The 18,766-nt window shown below is 39.4% G+C and overlaps 1 protein-coding gene and 2 pseudogenes across 8 annotated transcripts in view; 2 read left to right on the top strand and 1 right to left on the bottom strand.

Moving 5' to 3' along the window:
• BDP1 (B double prime 1, subunit of RNA polymerase III transcription initiation factor IIIB) overlaps positions 1-18,766 on the bottom strand; it is a 118,024-nt gene that overhangs the window by 82,629 nt on the left and 16,629 nt on the right. For all 8 annotated transcript variants that reach the window (XR_004056349.1, XR_004056350.1, XM_010380258.2 and 5 more), the window contains 3 exons: positions 6,205-6,259; positions 3,445-3,588; positions 1,024-1,302 (listed from right to left, as the gene is read on the bottom strand). Coding sequence is in view for 6 of the 8 variants with exons in the window: in XM_010380258.2 (XP_010378560.2) it covers positions 1,024-1,302; positions 3,445-3,588; positions 6,205-6,259 (478 nt within the window). In the remaining 2 variants the exon portion in view is untranslated. The remainder of the gene's footprint in view (positions 1-1,023; positions 1,303-3,444; positions 3,589-6,204; positions 6,260-18,766) is intronic.
• LOC104675653 lies at positions 6,877-13,839 on the top strand (annotated as a pseudogene).
• On the top strand, positions 15,820-15,907 carry LOC115896655 (annotated as a pseudogene).

Below are 18,766 nucleotides of genomic sequence, written 5' to 3'. Positions count from 1 at the left end.
CTTAACTATTCTTTTGCTCCTTCAGAAGTATACCAATTAGTAACAAATAGCTATCATTTATTAAGTACTTATTAAGTGGCCGGAACCCTTAAGTCCATCAAATGCATTATCTCATTTAATACTTGAAACAAACCTATTAAAAGATATTAATATTAACCTCATGGAGAACCCCCTGAGTTCAGAGATCTTAAGTAACTTGCCCAATGCAACACTTAAGCAAATAAAAAAGCTGGAATTTAAAGCAAGGTCTGTTTGATTTCTAAAATCTGGTTGTGAATCATTAAGTTGTTCTGCATTATACGTAATGACTCTAATGATAAGCCAAAAAAGAGTATAATATTGCGATGCCTACAAAGCATACTATGTTAGCTACCAGGACTCTTATATTAAAATCAGATTAGTAAATCTGAAGTACAGAAAACATAAATTTTATAGAAAGGTTGTTCTGGTCTGCTCCTACCTTTTCCTTGGTTATCGGCTTTAAATAATGTACATATGAATTCTTAAGGAAAGGGACCAAGACTCCCCCTCAAACTCTTAGCCCTCATCCCCAACCAACTCTTAAGTGGCAGTATGTTTGCATTCAAAGAGTAAAAAAGAAAAATGGAAGGAACACATATTCCTCCAGTTCTTTTATAGGAATTAACCCCTTGTGGGTTCACAGAGGTGCTCTGTAGAGGTACAACATGAAAACCTGTGCTTTATTAACAGATATAAGCAACATACTTCTAACTATATACACATGTGATTTCTAATCAGTTAATGGGAATGCACAGGAGATGACACAACTTAGAAACAAACTTTAGAGAACAATCTCCCCACTTTAATTTGTTTAATTTTCTTTTTACAATAAACTTTTTTCTTTAATTAAAAATAAACAGAGTTAGCACAGTACCATGAGTACAGAACCAATTAATAAGCATCATTAATTGCTATCTAGACAGAAAATTAAGTCACATACCATATTGCTGTACATGCCTTCTCAAGTAATATAGAGGCTTTTTAAATACGTAAGAAACTTACTCTTGTGTTTTTCTCCTTTAGAAGGACCCGCCTGAACAGTGGCATTTTCTAAAAGATTGTTTACTTCCAGTTCATTAGCTCCATCTTGCTTCTTCCTTCTTCTTTTCTCTTGATTTAGGTCTACTTCTAATGCAACCTGTTCTGCATCCTTCCCTGATAAGGTCAGAGACTCTTCGTCAACTGTCTGAGCATCCTTCTGAGATCTTTCTGTGTCTGAAATTCTAGAACTCATAGACTCATCTGGATCATCATTCACTCCTTCACAGGCAACTTTTTTGACTGAAAACAAGAGAAACGACTATAAATATGCAAACAACCTAAAGAAAAATTTGTGAAGGTGGAAAAGAGACTCAAAGATGTCCTCTGTAGTATTTATTTGCATGAACAAAAAACCTAAAGACAACCTAAAATGTCCAGTGAGAAATGACTAAATAATATATAAAAATCCATGGAGCCAATAATAATAATGAGGTAAGTTTATATGCAGTCATGTGAAAATTTCAAAGCATACTGTTGCATTAAAAAAATCAAGCAGAACAAGATACACATAAAATCTTTTTTTTTTATCTCATTTTTATTAAACAAAAACAATTACATATAGAGATGCTCTTTGACTTACACTGGCTTTCATCCCAATAAACCCATTGTAAGTTGAGTATACTGTAAATTGAAAATGCATTTAGTACAGGCCGGGTGCGGTGGCTCACACCTGTAATCCCAGTACTTTGGGAGGCTGAGATGGGCAGATCATCTGAGGTCAGAAGTTCGAGACCAACCTGGCCAACATGGTGAAACCCCATCTCTACTAAAAATACAAAAATTAGCTGGGTATGGTGGCACATGCCTGTAATCCCAGCTGCTCAGGAGGCTGAGGCAGGAGAATCGCTTGAATTGGAGAGGTGGAGGCTGCATTGAGCTGAGATGGCGCCAAGGCACTCCAGCCTGGGCAACAAGAGCAAAACTCCATCTCAAAAAAACAGTTCTGGTTGGGCGTGGTGGCTCACACCTGCAATCCCAGTACTTTGGGAGGCCAAGGTGGGCAGATCATTTGAGGTCAGGAGTTTAAGACCAGTCTGGCCAATATGGTAAAACCCTATCTCTACGAAAAACTACAAAAATTAGCCAGGCATGGTGGTACATGTCTGTAATCCCAGCAATTCAGGAGGCTGAGGTGAAAGAACTATTTGAACTCAAGCAGTAAAGAATTCAGTGAGCCAAGATCGGGCCACTGCACTCCAGCCTGGGTGACAAAGTGAGACCCTATCTCAAAAAAAAAAAAAGATATATATTTTAATCTTCTAGGATTATGTATAAGTAAAAAAAAAAAAAAAAAAAAAAGATTACTGAGAATAAAGGTATTTGCAGTTTTCAATACTACTTTTTAAAAGATGTGCTCCAGAAGAAGAAATTCTAGCCTGGCTTTGAACAGAAAAGAGTTAATTTAGCAGGCTTGACTGCTATCCTCTGAAAAATCTTCCTTACAAGGTTGGCCCTTGGGCCATGTCTCAGAATTTGGTTCTGGGAACGGTTCCTACCACCCTAACTGATAAGGGTGGTTCACTGTGCCTTAGCTGTATAATGTGGTTTATGCTAAACTGCTTTCCTTTTGAATATCTGAAATTTTGGTATGTTCCAGGCAAAGGATGCTGAATCCTTAGTCTTCTTGGTGAATAATCAAACCCCGGTGGTGGTCGTGGGGATCCCCAACACAGGCTCTCACAATCCTACGTTTCAGTTCTGCCTCTGCCACTACTCACACTGTGAGTCCTTAGGAAAAAGTGTCTTACGATCGCTGGGGCTGTTTCTTGGTGATTAAAACCAATACAAAAGGGGCTAAAATGTAAACGCTAACATATAAGGTTCTCTATAGTTCTAAGCATCTCCTTTATGTGATTACAGCTAAACATTGTCCTCATAGATCAGAGTTCAAATAGTTAAGAAAACATAAGCCTAAAAATAAAAATACCTACATATACACAATGTCTACCTTTTACAAGTCAACATTAGCCTTCAGAAATGTTATGCTCAAACAGTACAGTCTAGTCACAACCCCAAAAGATTAGAGTTCCATTTTTTTAATACTAGAATTTTATACCAGATTTGTTTTACAGAGGAAAATGATAATAAATAACCAAACATGAAATACAACACTCCAAATTCTGATGCTCTTTGACTGGCAACAACTATCCTCTATGCTAGAAAGATATCAAATAACCCAATCATGCCAGTTAAAAATTTTAAAAGAAAGCTATTGTTTTGGACCAGATAATTAGTTGATTAAAAAAGATATACTCCCTCCAACTGGATGCTTTGATGATCTTAACTACCTGAGCTACACATGAACTCTCAAAGGCCTGAGGGACAACATTACAAGTTTATTACTACTAAGTAAACTAGCACACTTTCCTTTAAAATCAATACCTTTTACATTTTTCCGTGGTTTGGTAGATTTCTTCTCCTTTAAACTGTGATTTTTAACAGATTTTTGTTTTCTTTTCTCTTCTTCAGCAAGAACTTTCTGAAGCAAATGAGCAAAAAAATCGAAGTCAAAAGGGCGCTTTTCCTCTGTTTAAAAAAAAAGAAAAGAACTTTCAAGTTTTTATTTTTCAAAACTACTTCTAGCTTTTAAAGTATCATAACATCAAAAGCAAATGGGTTTGTCTATCAGCAGGAGAACAGATAAACAAGTACACAACAGAACACCACTCAGCAATAAAATAGCTTTGTCTTAGCAGAGAAATAGATAAAATTCACATCAGAACACCACTCAGCAACAAAAGGAATAAACTAGTTTATTACAAATAATAATTTGTTTACTACAAATTTGTAATAATTTGTTTATTACAAATAAACTAGTTTTAAACAAAACAAAAGGAACAAACTACTGATACATGCAATAATATGAGGCAATCTCAAAAACATACTGAGTGGAAGAAAACAGATACTAGGGTACATACTGTATGATACCATGTATAAGATATTCTAGAACACACTAAGCTATCTATGGTGAATAAAATGAAAATAATGGTGGCCATGGGCCAGGAGGACAGCATTTGATTGTCTAAAAAGGGACATAACAGGCCTTGTGAAGTGATGAAAACATTTCCTCTATTGTTTGGGATAGTGGTTACACAGGCATATTCTTTGTCAAAACTCGAACTACACTTTGAAATGTGTGTAAATATAAATCAATTTTTTTATGGACTGAGAAATCCTTGAAATGCCTATTCACCACCATATGCCCTACCTTTATCACAACCATTTCACCATTTACTCTTATAAGAATCAGCAAAGTGGGAAGTAAATGAATTTAATCAGGAACATACCCACTAAATACCTATCAACAGCATTATATCTGAAAGTAATCAATGAACACTCCAAGAATGAATCCAGGCCAGGAGGCAAATCCTTGCTTGAACTTTACATCTAATCTTACAGTAAATGTAGAGAAAATGGTGCTCTATGCACATAAGCCGAAGACTGGTTTGATTACAAGACAGCCTCAGAAAAGAAAGTATATACTAAAATAAAAAGTATTTCAGGAAACTAAATCCAAATCTGGGATTCCTGAAGGCCCTATTTCACTGTTGACCCAGACTTAATTTGTTGAGACTCTCCCCAACGATTCTGAAAGACATAGACTCAAAGAATCGTAAAGGATCTCCACATGGTTCTCAGAGAAATTCAAAACGTAAGTTCTCTTAAAAAACCTACATAGGTTTTAACTAAAAAAAAAAAAAAAAAAAATCCAACAGAAAGCCCCCAAATCAATGAGTTGTTTTTAGTTTTGAGATAGGATCTTGCTGTGTTGCCCAGGCTGGCCTCGAATTCTTGGGCTGAAAGGATCCTCCTGCCTCAGCGACCCCTGAGAGTAGCTGGGACTATAGGCATACAACACTATATCGTGTTTAAGATCAATAAATTTTAAAGATATCTATTATAATGGTCTATAAAAGGCTTCACACTCCAAATAGACTGTTTATAGATTTATGAATTATTTTCTGACTATAATGTGTTAAACTTAATGAAAAGTTTCAGGACCACTTCTCTAACACGGAATGGGCCGAGGAACACAATATTCCAGACCTTCTAAGAGCCATTCCTCAAAGCAGTTTCCCTAAAGACCCGATAAAACACTGGGTGTAGGATCTACCCACCTACCTTACTGTCTACTCATAAAATAAATGTACATGCTACATAATGTAAGTACTCTCTAAATTTGGACTTTTTTTTTCTAAAATTAGCACTATGGCTAATCTTATGACTAAATGGACATTGAATATATTCATTAATAATAAAATACTGATAATTATAAATCCACAAAAAATATATTCCTGTCCACCGGTGTGGTGAAAAAGAAAAAGACCTATCTTCCAATAAAAAATTACTACAAGAACTATTTTAAACAGTAAATTTATTTTTCTTTATAGATCCTTAGATGTCTTTGTCTAGACTTAAAGAAAAATGTTAATTTTAATGAGGATTTTAGTTAGAAATTGAAAGATACCTATCATTCCTTCAGACGAGATCTAAATTCAAATGCTAGTACATCTCTTCAGACAGAACTTCCCTAATGATCCAATGATCATTAGGAAAAAAGAGATCTGAACAGCCACCCTCTCTCTTATCTTCTTTTTGGAAATGAATCACTGCCTAAAATTATGCTTATCCACTATCTTTCTTCCCCCATCCAATTAGACTTAAGGCTCTAAATGCAGGATTCTCATCTGCCATATATCTTCCACCATTACATACTCAATACCTAGAACAATGACTACCATATAGTAGGTGGTCAGTGTTATAGACTGAACGACTGATTAGTCATTCAGAACTAGAAAGAACCATCTATATAACTAATAGTACTGTCTTCCAGAAACAATTATCTCCTCCAATACAGTTCCTTCAGAATAAATAACACTTAGAAGTGGTAGCATCAATCCCTCCATAACTTCTTGGACTTAGAACTGTTTACCTGCACCTAGATACTCTGGATAATCTCCTGCCTATATATTTGTAGCAAGTACCAGACCCATACTGCTAAACAGAAAAATTTCAGACTTCTTCCTCTTATGCCAATACAGGAACAAAACAAATCTAAAACACACTGGAGCCAAAGACAAAAGACTGGTCATTTTTTAGCCTCTCCAAGTAATACTTTGTAAAAGAGGTCTTAATACTTACGGAATGCTTTGTCTATTCTCCATCCATTTGTCTTCTCTTCACGTTTAAATTTATTCTGTTAACAACAACAAAAAATCCTATAGTAATTTTCTCCCATAAAACAAGCTTTTTTTTTTTTAAATGCAGTAAGCATTAAAACAAAACTCTTAGGAATAACATACTATTCTCTACTTAATATGTCTTTACCAACAGGCAAGTTACTTAAATCTTTGGCTTTTTAAAAATAAGGATGAAAGATTTTTACTGAGCTTCTTGATTCTTATTACCAATAGCATTAATCGGCAATGAAAGCTGGATTTACAAAGGACAGAAAAACATAAAGTCAACATACACGGAAGCAGATCAAACCTATGATTAAGGTAACTGGTATTAACTTTTAAAAAATTAAGTATTCGTATCAGGTTAAGCCTCTGACATCATCGTTCTAATATATTTCAAGTGGCATGGAGAGAAGACTATAGAGAAACAAGTGAAATTTTGAAGCAGGCCAAGTTTATCTTGACAACCTTCTATATATTAAGGCACATTTTATCACATTTTTCTCAGCCCCAAAAATCCCTGTCCTCAGTTTACTACCAGATTACTACCATTAAGAGGGAGATGTTTAAGGCTTAAGGCTCAATCCATCCTAAGGTCATTAGGAAGACTGAGGGCATAAGTTTGTGTCTGAAGATGTCTGATCATACACACATCATAGGAGAGGAAACAGCCAATGTTTCCCATCTATACGTCAGTGATCTACAAGTTTTTACTAAAAGCAAAAAATAAAGTTTTTTATCGAAAAAAAAAAGAGAGAGAGAATATCACTTAAAACAAAGGAAGTACTTCATGCCCTCTTTCTCCCTTCAAAAGAACTTAACCACTAATATGACTTGTAAAGCAATCACTTTCTTGTATTTCCTTATTGTTTATGACCCAAGTGTGTAGTCTTAGATGCTATAGTTTAGCCTTACCCACATTTTAAAAACCTGATATGACATTAACATCTTTTAATGTACAGGTTGCCCTTCTTTCCCATTCTTTTCTTTATTTTTCTTCACAAAACTTATTACCAATACAGAAGTTTTCAAAGATAATCTTATTTCTACCTTAAAAGATCATACTGTTATTTAAACATTTCCTCAAAAGTTAACAAATGTTACCTCCACAAAAAGTGACTGGCTATAAACATTAAATTAAATGTCCTAAAAGAAACATCAATAGGTTTCAGGCATTTAATTCTAAAACAGTGCTACCTCATATTTTACTTAATTGGTAATATAATTCAGAACAATTTAAAACTTTCTCAAAGAATGTATTGAAACTAGTCACTGATTTCATAGGTAAGAACCAGTAACAGGTCAAATTCCATGATCACAAAATAAATCCCATAACTTCCACTACTGGCCCTGACAAAGTAACTCATTATGGATAGGTCCTCCATATCCAACTCCACCACAAATGACTTTTAACACTGACAAAATATATGCATCAATTATTTTCAAGCAAAGGACAATAGGCAGAGCAAGACTACAATCATGGAGAGAAGAAAAACAGACAAGATGTGCCCATGTTTACCTTGGCTCTCTGCCCGGGCTCAATTTCCCAACCAAGGAAAGGGAGGTGAAGGCCAAACAGGGTACAGCAATCCAACCACGGCTGCAGAAGTAGGGAATCTTTAGGAGCATAGTTCTAAAAAGGAACTGTGTAGAGGGGCACCTCACAAGCCTGGGTGGAAATACCCCATGGTACCTTGGCCTAAGTATGGGTTGCATATGTCCAGAATATAAGGCCTAAAAGAAAACAGCTGCTAAAGGGATGAGGGCAGAAGGAAGACGCTAAAAGTCACAAAACACCATACAACAACAGAGTTCAGGCGCATCCTAATGGAAAGACCCCACTAACACCCAAATACATTCACCTCAGACACCAGAAAGGTCATCATTAGAGATAAAGACAATACTCTAGAGTAGCCTTTCTCTACCAGGGATGTAGCATGAGAATTAAGTACTAATGCATTAAAGCAGCCACTGTATGCAATGCATTCCCTTCTCTCATTATCTATTTACAGTATAGTATTAGCATAACCATCCATAGAGAACTTAGAAAATAGCAACTCATGCCTACCATGAGACTGTTCTGGAAAAAGAAGAAAATAATATAATAGTAACTCAAATTATTTTCTGTAAATCAGACGAGAAATCCCATTGGAGAAAGGATGTCCTAGATTAAAGACCAGTCTAGATCTGCCTCAACAAAGCTTTAAGCCAAGCCTTAAGAGGAACAAAGAGGTCGGCAGTAAATTAACGACTTTCCAGAACAAAAGTCAACACTATTTTTTATTTTGTTTTGTTTATTGAAACAGAGTCTTGCTGTCTTCCAGACTGGAGTGCAGTGGTGTGATCACAGCTCACTGCAGCCTTGACCTCCCAGTGTCAAGCAATCGTCCTGCCTCAGCCTCCTGAATTGCGTGTGCCACCAAGCCTGGCGTTTTGTTTTGTTTTGTTTTTGTAGAGATGGAATCTTGCCATGTTGCTCAGTCTGGTTTTGAACTTCTGGGCTCAAGCAATCCTCTCATCTCAGCCTCCCAAAGTATTGGGATTAGAGGTGTGAACCACCACACCTGGCCCCAGTGCTCTTTAAAACAAAAGAAAAAACATAATCCAGACACTATACAACACATCATTCACAATGTCTGGTATGCAATTTCCTTTTTTTTTTTTTTTCTTTTTTGAGACAGAGTCTTGCTCTGTCTCCCAGGCCGGAGTGCAGTGGCGCGATCTCGGGTCACTACAACCTCCACCTCCCGGGTTCACGCCCTTCTCCTGCCTCAGCCTCCCAGGTAGCTGGGACTACAGGCGCCCGCCACCACGCCCAGCTAATTTTTATATTTTTAGTAGGGACGGGGTTTCCATGTTAGCCAGGATGGTCTCGATCTGCTGACCTCGTGATCCGACTGCCTTGGCCTCCCAAAGTGCTGACATTACAGGCATGGGCAACCGCGCCCGGCCTAGTATGCAATTTCAAAAAAAACTCATGGCTAGCCGGGCATGGTGGTTCACTCCTTATAATCCTGGCACTTTGGGAGGCTGAGGTCACTTGAGGTCAGGTCAAGGATCACTTGAGGTCAGAAGTTCAAGACCAGCCTAGCCAACATGGTGAAACTACATCTCTGCTAAAAATACAAAAATTAGTCAGGCATGGTGGTGTGCACCTGTAATCCCAACTTGGGAGGCTGAGGCAGAAGAATCACCTGAACCCAGCAGGCAGATGTTACAGTGAGCTGAGATCGTGCTAATGAACTCCAGCCTGGGCAACAGAGCGAGATTCCATTTCAAAAAAAAAAAATGGTTGGGCACGATGGTTCACGCCTATAATCCCAGCACTTTAGGAGGCCAAGGTAGGTGAATCACTTGAGGTCAGGAGTTTGAGACCAGCCTGGCCAACATGATGAAACCCCATCTCTACTAAAAATATAAAAATTAAGCTGGGCACGGTGGCTCACACCTGTAATCCCAGCACTTTGGGAGGCCAAGGCGGGTGGATCACAAGGTCAAGAGATTGAGACCATCTTGGCCAACATGGTAAAACCCTGTCTCTACTAAAAATACAAAAAAAAAAAAAAATTAGCTGGGCATGGTGGCACGTACCTGTAGTCCCAGCTACTCAGGAGGCTGAGGCAGAAGAATCACCTGAAGCCAGGAGACGGAGGTTGCAGTGAGTTGAGATAGCGCCACTGCACACCAGCCTGACGACAGAGTGAGACTCTGTCTCAAAAAAAAAAAAAAAATTAGCCAGTCATGGTGGTGCACACCTGTAGTCCCAGCTACTCAGGAGGCTCAGGCAGGAGAATCGCTTGAACCTGGGTGGCGGAGGTTACAGTGAGCCATGATCATGCCACCGTACTCCAGATTGGGTGACACAGCGAGACTCTGTCTCAAACAAAAACAAACAAACAAACAAACAAACAAACCCATGACAGAGACCAAAAAATTAATTGTTTTTTAAAACCCACATGACATGAGAAAAGATAGGAAAATGTGATAGTCAGGAAAAGAAAAGAAAAAGTCACAAGAGAACGATCCCATTCCCTGGCAAGCAGACTCAGAAAAAAAAGAAAAAATTAACAGATCTCAATGTGATCTAGGTATTAGAATGAACAGACAAAAAAGTTAAAGGATCCATTAATTATACAGATGTTTGAGGATTTAGAGGAAAGTATAGTGAAGAGATGGGGAAATCTCAGCAGAGGAATAGAAACTATAAAAAATAACCAGGAGGCGGCCAGGTGTGGTGGCTCATGCCTGTAATTCCAGCACTTTGGGAGGCCGAGGCAGGTGGATCACAAGGTCAGGAGATCAAGATCATCCTGGCTAACACGGTGAAACCCCATCTCCATAAAAATAAAAAAAAAATTAGCCGGGCATGGTGGTGGCCATCTGTAGTCCCAGCTACTCAGGAGGTTGAGGCAGGAGAATGGTGTAAATCCGGGAGGCAGAGCTCGCAGTGAGCTGAGATCCGGCCACTGCACTCCAGCCTGGGCGACAGAGCGAGACTCCGTCTCAAAAAATAAAATAAAATAAAATAAAATAAAACAAAATAAAATAAAATAAAACAAAACAAAACAAAACCAGGTGGAAATTACAGAAATAAGAAATATAATATCAGAAACAAAATATTCACTAAATGGGCTTAACAGCAGACTAAAGATAAAAGACAGGGTCAGTGAACTTGATGCTACGACAATAGAAACTATCAACACTGAAATGGAAGAAAAAAGATTGGAAAAAGGTGGTCAGAGCTTTGGTAACCTGCAGACTGTCACCTGGGGTAAACTATGTTGGTGGAATTCCAGAACGAGAGAATTAAACAGAGAAACTATTAAAAGAAGTAATTTAAAATTTCCCAAATACAGGGAAAGATGCAAGAAGCTCAGCAAACTCAAAACTGAAGCTAGGCATATCATCATCGTACAGCTGAATACTAAAAAAAAAAAAAAAAGAAAGAAATCCTGAAAACAGCCAGAGAAATACAATTAATCATATACAGGGCAAGAACGATATGATTACTGTCGACTTTACATCAGCAACACTGAAAGCCAGGAGACAACAGAATGACATCTTTAAAAGACCAAAAAAAAAAAAAAAAAACTGTCAAACCAGCAAAATATATCATTCAAAAATAAGGTTGAAATAAAAACATTCAGATAAATGAAAGCTCAGAAAATTTTTCAACAGTAGACCTGTCATTCAGACCTACAGGAAGAAATGAAAACATCAAAAATGATAAATATATAGTTAAATGTTAAAACCTAGTTTTTCTACTCAATTTCCTTAAAAGACAAAAGACTCATATATATCTATATACAGAGAAGGAAAACTGGTTTTTTTGTTTGTTTGTTTGTTTTTGTTTTTGAGACAGAGTTTCTCTCTCGTTACCCAGGCTGGAGTCCAATAGCATGATTTCAGCCATCGCAACCTCCACCTCCAAGGTTCAACTGATTCTCCTGCCTCAGCCTCCCGAGTAGCTGGGATTACAGGCATGTGCCACCACGCCTGGCTAATTTTGTATTTTTAGTAGAGACAGGGTTTCTCCACATTGGTCAGCCTGGTCTCGAACTCCCAACCTCAGGTGATCCGCCTGCCTCAGCCTCCCAAAGTGCTAGGATTACAGGCATGAGCCACCACACCCAGCTGTTTGTTTTTGTTTTTAAGGCTAGTCAAGTAAAGCAGTGGAAGTAGAGTAGGGTAAAAGAAATTTATCTGGGCCAGGTATGGTGGCTCAGCCTGCAATCCCTGCACTCTGGGAGGCCGAGGCAGCAGACTGCTTGAGCCCAGGAGTTTGAGACCAGCCTGGGCAACATGGCAAAACCCCATCTCTACAAAAAACATACAAAAATTGGGTGGGCATAGTGACACGTGCCTGTACTTAGGCACTTGGGATGCTGAGATGGAAGGATCACTTGAGCTCAGGAGGTTGAAGCTGCAGGCAGCCACAATCAGGCCACTGCACTCCAGCCTGGGCAACAGAGAGTGAGACCCTGTATCAAAAAAAAAAAAAAAAAAAAAAAAACCCGAAAAGAAGAAGTTTGTCTGAACATGGGTCAGTGGTTTTTTAAAAAATTTAATATTAAAAAAGAAAGAAATCTGTAATCAGTTGTGATCATTTAGTTGTAAACACCAGTGGACTTGGACCAGCTGCCTCATTAAACTATTATAAGTTCATTGTAAGGTGAATTTAAAGATATATAGGGCTACGTGCAGTGTCTCATGCCTGTAATGCCAGCACTTTGAGAGGCTGAAGCAGAAGGACTGCTTGAACCCAGGAATTTGAGACAAGCCTGGGCAACATAGTAAGATCTCTTATCTACAAAAAATAAAAAATTTAGTCAAGCACGGTAGCGCACACCTGTGGTCCAGGAGGCTGAGACAGGAGGATTGCTTGAGTCCAAGAGGCCATAGCTGCAGTGACCCATGGTTACACCACTGCACTCCAGCCTGGGCAACAAAGACCCTGTCTCAAAAAAAAAAAAAAAAAAAGAAAAGGAAAGGAAAGGGAAAAGAGACTGGGCGCAGTGGCTCACACCTATAATCCCAGCACTTTGGGAGGTTGAGGTAGGCAGACCACTTGAAGTAAGGAAGTTCGAGACGAGCCTGGCCAACATAGCAAAACTCCATATCTACTTAAAAAAAAAATTGGCTGGGCATGGTGGCACACGCCTATAATTCCAAGCTACTCAGGAGGCTGAAGCAGGAGAATGGCTTGAACCTGGGAGGCAGAGGATGCAGTGAACTGAGATCACATCACTGTACTCCAGTGGATGACACTGGATGTCAGAGCGAGACACTGTCTAAAAAAAAAAAGGGAAAAAAAGGCAAAGCTGGCCATGTTCTCTGGGGCTACTGAAAAAACAAGCACATAAAAGGCTGAGATTTTCAGGAGCTTCATGGTTGGTGAATGCAACCATGTGCTGGGAGGTCGGTGCACCCCAACTCCTCCAGGACAGAAGTGCCTGCATTCAAGACTCTTCCAGACCTTACTCTATGAATCTCTTCATCTGTATCCCTTATAATATGCTTTATAATAAACCAATAAACACCTGGTTCAGTGTGCTGAACTCTGCTAGCAGCTGAGAAAGGAAGCTGGAAAGAGGCAAGCTCCTGGTGCAAAGGTGGCTGTGCAGCATAATTTAGGCCTTGGAGAAGCTGGGGTTTTAACACTTTACAAGATGTGCTTTCTCAAAGCTGCCAGTTATTTTAGAACTCATCAAATTGAGGCTGCTTCAACCAGCTTTACAGGGAATGGATTTAAGACAAATCTTGTGTTTAAAGAGATTTAGAGGAAGCCTGAAGAGGAAAGCAGACAGATTGTGAAGAAAATCGGTGGTATTTTTGCCTTGAAGGTGAAGAATGAATGGCCTAGGGGGTAAAGAAGCCACCTAGCGGTGGATGTAAAGAACAGCAAAGTATCAGTGCTTTCCAACTCAGACGAGAAAGCTGACCACACAATCACAAATACTGACTAGGACTTACTGGCTTTAGTGATTGAACTGGTAAAATGAATCCTCAGTTCGCCTTCTTTCAAGGCAAAGGGAAAATTACCGGCAATATGAAGTTACAAAGTTTTCAGCTTCAGCCAGGCAAAGGTAAGCTCTGAGGAACTCCCTTTGGCTCCTTTTGAAAATCAAGATGATATCTCATCTCACAGATACGAATCCATATAATTTCACTGTCAGAATTTAGGCTGAAACTACACATTGGCAAATAACATGAGACAGATTTGTTTTAAAAGGTGTGACAAATCCTGGTTTTCCTAACCTCTGGGTGAATACAGCCTGATGATGAACTACTGTTTTGCTGAATTGGATACAACTGTGCATTACAAAGTTAATACGTTATTTATGGCCTGGAGTAAAACTGAGTTTCAGAATAAAATTAGGAACAGTAAAATCCAAACAAAAGCTCCCATTTTGCTTATGAAGTACACTGAAAGGCCAGGCACAGTGGCTCATGCCTGTAATCCCAACACTTTGGGAGGGCGAGGCAAGAGGATCACTTGAGTCAAGGAGTTCAAAACCAGCCTGGGCAATACAGTGAGACTTAGTCTCTACAAAAAAAAATTTTTTTAATTAGCTGAGCATAGTGGCATGTGCTGTAGTCCCAGCTACCTAGGAAGCTGAGGTGGGAAGATCATTTGAGCCCAGGAGAAAAGCGACTGCAGTGAGCCGAGATAGAGGCTGCAGTAAGCCGTAATCATGCCCATGCACTTCACACTGTGTAACAGAGCGAAGCCCTGTCTCAAAAAAAATTAAAGTACATTTAAGGATTATTCTGCTGAAGATGTAATTTAAGAGTTCCCTGGATGAACTAGAGAAGAAAAAGACTACCAACAGCTGGCAAGTAATTAGTGTTATAAATTTAATAACCTTAATCAGTAATAATTAATAATTCTTAAAATTTTAGAGTGGGGAGCAGGCATGGTGGCTCATGCCCGTAATCCCAGCACTTCGGGAGGCCAAGCCGGGTGGATCACTTGAGGTCAGGAATTTTAGACCATCCTGGCCAACATGGTGAAACCCCGTCTCTACTAAAAATGTAAAAATTAGCCAGGCATGGTGGCAGGCACCTGTAATCCCAGCTACTCAGGAGGCTGAGGCAGGAGAATCACTTGAACCCAGGAGACGGAGGTTGCAGTGAGACAAGATCACGCAACTGCACTCTAGGCTGAGAAAAAGAGCAAGACTTCCAAAAAGAAAGGAAAGAAAGAGAAGAGAACAGAAGAGAAGAGAAGAGAAAAAAGAAAAAGAAAAAATTCCATACTGGGATTAAAAAAAAAACACACATAAAACTTTTAAATTTTGCCTTTCGTACCATCAGAAACAGTATTTTCTTCCCAAATCAAAATAAAATAAATATGATCAGAGCCTAGGAGGAAAAATCTAAGCTGAATACAGGCCTAAATTTTTTTTTTTTTTTTTTTTTGAGACAGGGTGTCGCTCTGTTGCCCAGGCTAGAGTGTAGTGGCACTATCTCAGTTCACTGCAATCTCCGCCTCCCAGGTTCAAGTGGTGCCTCAGCCTCGCAAAAAGCTGGGATTACAGGCACAAGCCATCACACCCAGCTAATTTTTGTAATTTTAGTAGAGACAGGGTTTTACCATGTTGCCCAGGCTGGTCTCAAACTTCCAGCCTCAAGTGATCCACCCACCTCAGCCTCCCAAAGGGCTGGGATTACAGTTGTGAGCCACTGCATCTGACCCAGGTCTATTTTTAAAATAAACATGGTTTCAAAGTGAGTTTCCTTCTTTTAAAAAAAATTCAGTATATTTGAGTCATAAAACACTGCTGTTGATTAAGTGAAGTTTGTTTTCAGATGCAGTTTTTAAATTATAATCTCATTAATTTAACTAAATGTATAAAGCTCAGTCTTTTGTTATAATTTTCCATTTTCATGTAAGTTTAATTATCTGTATCTTTTTTCCTAGTTTTTCTAAGGCTGATGTTATTTCTTATAAATCAGTGAAATATACAGTAAAGTAATGCTTTTCTAAGAATGTTTACTAGAAAATTTATATAGTTCTTCCTGGGGAAAAAAAAGGGCAGAGGATTTCAGACTAGATAAAAAAGCATGACCTATGCTCCATTCAGTAGGACATATACTAAAATTGGAACAATACAGACAAGATTAGCCTGGCCCCTTGACAAGGTTAAAACAAACAAACAAAACAAAACAAACAAAAAAGCCAGCATGACCCAACTATGTAGTCTATAAAATGTGTACTTACAATGTGAAGACACAGGTTAAAGAAACAATTAAAAAAAAAAATCATGGACCAGTCAGGATGGCTCACACCTGTAATCCCAACACTTTGGGAACCCAAGGTGAGAGGACTGCTTGAGCCCAAGAGTTTGAGATCAACCTGAGCAACAAAGTGAGACTCCATCTCTGTAACAATAATTTAAAAAAACACAACCATGTAGGAGCCCGGCACTGTGACACACATTTGTAGTGCCAGCTATTCAGGAGGCTGAGGCAGGAGGATCTTTTGAGCCCAAGAGACTGAGGCTGCAATCATCCCTATAAATAGCCACTGCACTCCAGTCTGGGCAACATAGTGAGACCCCAGTCTCTAAATAAACAAAAATAAACATTTCCTAATGGTAAAAGAATAAATTCATCAGCATGCTAAATGTCAACATCCAACAAACCAACTTTAACATACACAAAGTAAAAACTGATAAATCTAAACAGAAATACATCCATAGTCATGGTTAGAGATTTTAATTCCCCTCTTAGTAATTGACAGAACTAGATACTACCACATCCAACTGCAGAATACACATTAACTTCAAGTATACCAGAAACACATACAAAGATGGAAATATGCTAAATTTCGTTTTTTAATATGCTAAATTTTAAAATAAATAAATACATTTTAAAAATATTAAATTACAAATTATAGCAACATACACAATAAAATTAGGTTAGGAAACAATAAGATATTTAGGCCCGGCACAGTGGCTCATGCCTGTAATCTCAGCACTATGGGAAGCCAAGGCAGGCAGATCACTTGAGTCCAGAAGTTCAAGACCAGCCTGGGCAACATAGCAAAACCTCATCTCTACCAAAAAAAAAAAAAAATTAGCTGGACTTGGTGGCACACACCTATAGTCCCAGCTACTTGGGAGGATAAGGTGGGAGGATGGTTTGTGGCAAAGAAGCAAAGGTTGCAGTGAGCCAAGGTCGCACCATGGCACTCCAGTCTGGAAAACAGAACTAGGCTCTGTCTCAAAAAAGAAAATAAAAACTTATGTCCCAGATGCTTAGAAATTAAGCAACCAACTTTTAAATAACTGAGAAGTAAAGGAAGAACTCACAGGGGAAACTAGAAAATATTTTTAACTGAATAGTAACAACATCGGGCCAGGCACAGTGGCTCACACCTACAACACCAGCACTTCGGGAGTCCGAGGCAGGAGGATCTGCCTTGAGCTCAGGAGTTTTTTTTTTTTTTTTGGTTTTTTTTTTTTTGAGACAGAGTCTTGCTCCATCACTTATGCTGGAGTGCAGTGATGCAATTTCGGCTCACTGCAACCTCTCCCTCCCAGGTTCAAGCAATTCTCTTGCCTCAGCCTTCCGAGTAGCTAGGACTACAAGAGCTTGCCACCACACCTGACTAATTTTTATATTTTAGTAGAAGCAGGGTTTCATCATGTTGGCCAGGCTGGTCTTGGACTCCTGACCTCAAGTGACCCACCCACCTCAGCCTCCCAAAGTGCTGGGATTACAGGCATGAGCCACCATGCCTGGCCAAGCTCAGAAGTCAGAGACTCGCCTGAGCAACCTGGTGAAAACTCATCAGTACAAAAAAATGCAAAAGTTAGCTGAGCATAGTGGTGCACACCTATAGTCCCAACTTCTTGGGAGGCTAAGGCAGGAGGATTGCTTGAGCCTGGGAGGTGGAGTTTGCAGTCAGCCAAGATCATGCCATTGCACTCCAGCCCGGGCAACAGAGCAAGACTGTCTCAAAAAAAAAAAAGAAAAAAAATCAAAATTCGTGGGACACAGCTCTAGTGATGCTTAAAAGGAAATGTACAGGCTGGGCACGGTGGCTCATGACTGTAATCCCAGCACTTCAGGAGGCCGAGGTGGGCGTATCATGAGGTCAGGAGATGGAGACCATCCTGGCTAACACGGTGAAACCCCATCTCTACTAAAAATACAAAAAATTAGCCTGGCATGGTGGCAGGTGCCTGTAGTTCCAGCTACTTGGGAGGCTGAGGCAGGAGAATGGCGTGAACCCAGGAGGCGGAGCTTGCAGTGAGCTGAGATTCGCCACTGCACTCCAGCCTGAGTGACAGAGAGAGGCTCCGTCTCAAAAACAAAAAGGAAATGTACAGCTGTAAATGTCTACTTTAGAAAAGAAAGCTTTAAAATCAATGCTTTAAGTGTTCATCTTAAGAAGCTAAAAAAACAAAGTAAATGGAAGTGCTGAACAGTAAATTTACAAAAAGTAAATGGAAGTGCTAAACAGTAAAAAAAAAAATCAATAACAACACACAAACAATTGGAAACTTAAAACTGACATTAAGAAAAGTTGGTTCATGCCGGGCGCGGTGGCTCAAGCCTGTAATCCCAGCACTTTGGGAGGCCGAGACGGGCGGATCACGAGGTCAGGAGATCGAGACCATCCTGGCTAACATGGTGAAACCCCGTCTCTACTAAAAAATACAAAAAACTAGCCGGGCGAGGTGGCGGGCGCCTGTAGTCCCAGCTACTCGGGAGGCTGAACCAGGAGAATGGCGTGAACCTGGGAGGCGGAGCTTGCAGTGAGCTGAGATCCGGCCACTGCACTCCAGCCTGGGCGACAGAGCGAGACTCTGTCTCAAAAAAAAACAAAATAAAATAAAAAAAAAAAAAGTTGGTTCATTAAGGAGGCTGGGAGAAGTGGCTCACATCTGTCATTCCAGAACTTTGGGAGGCCAAAGCAGGCAGATCACTCCAGCCTAGGAGTTCCAAACCAGCCTGAGCAAAGTGGCAAAACCCAGTCTCTCCAAAAAATACAAAAAATTAGCTGGGCATTG

Source organism: Rhinopithecus roxellana, chromosome 3, assembly GCF_007565055.1.
Source record: "Rhinopithecus roxellana isolate Shanxi Qingling chromosome 3, ASM756505v1, whole genome shotgun sequence".
Classification (NCBI taxonomy): Eukaryota; Metazoa; Chordata; class Mammalia; order Primates; family Cercopithecidae; genus Rhinopithecus; species Rhinopithecus roxellana.
Note: the sequence above shows the minus strand (reverse complement) of the source record. Positions and strands in the feature narration are given on the sequence as shown.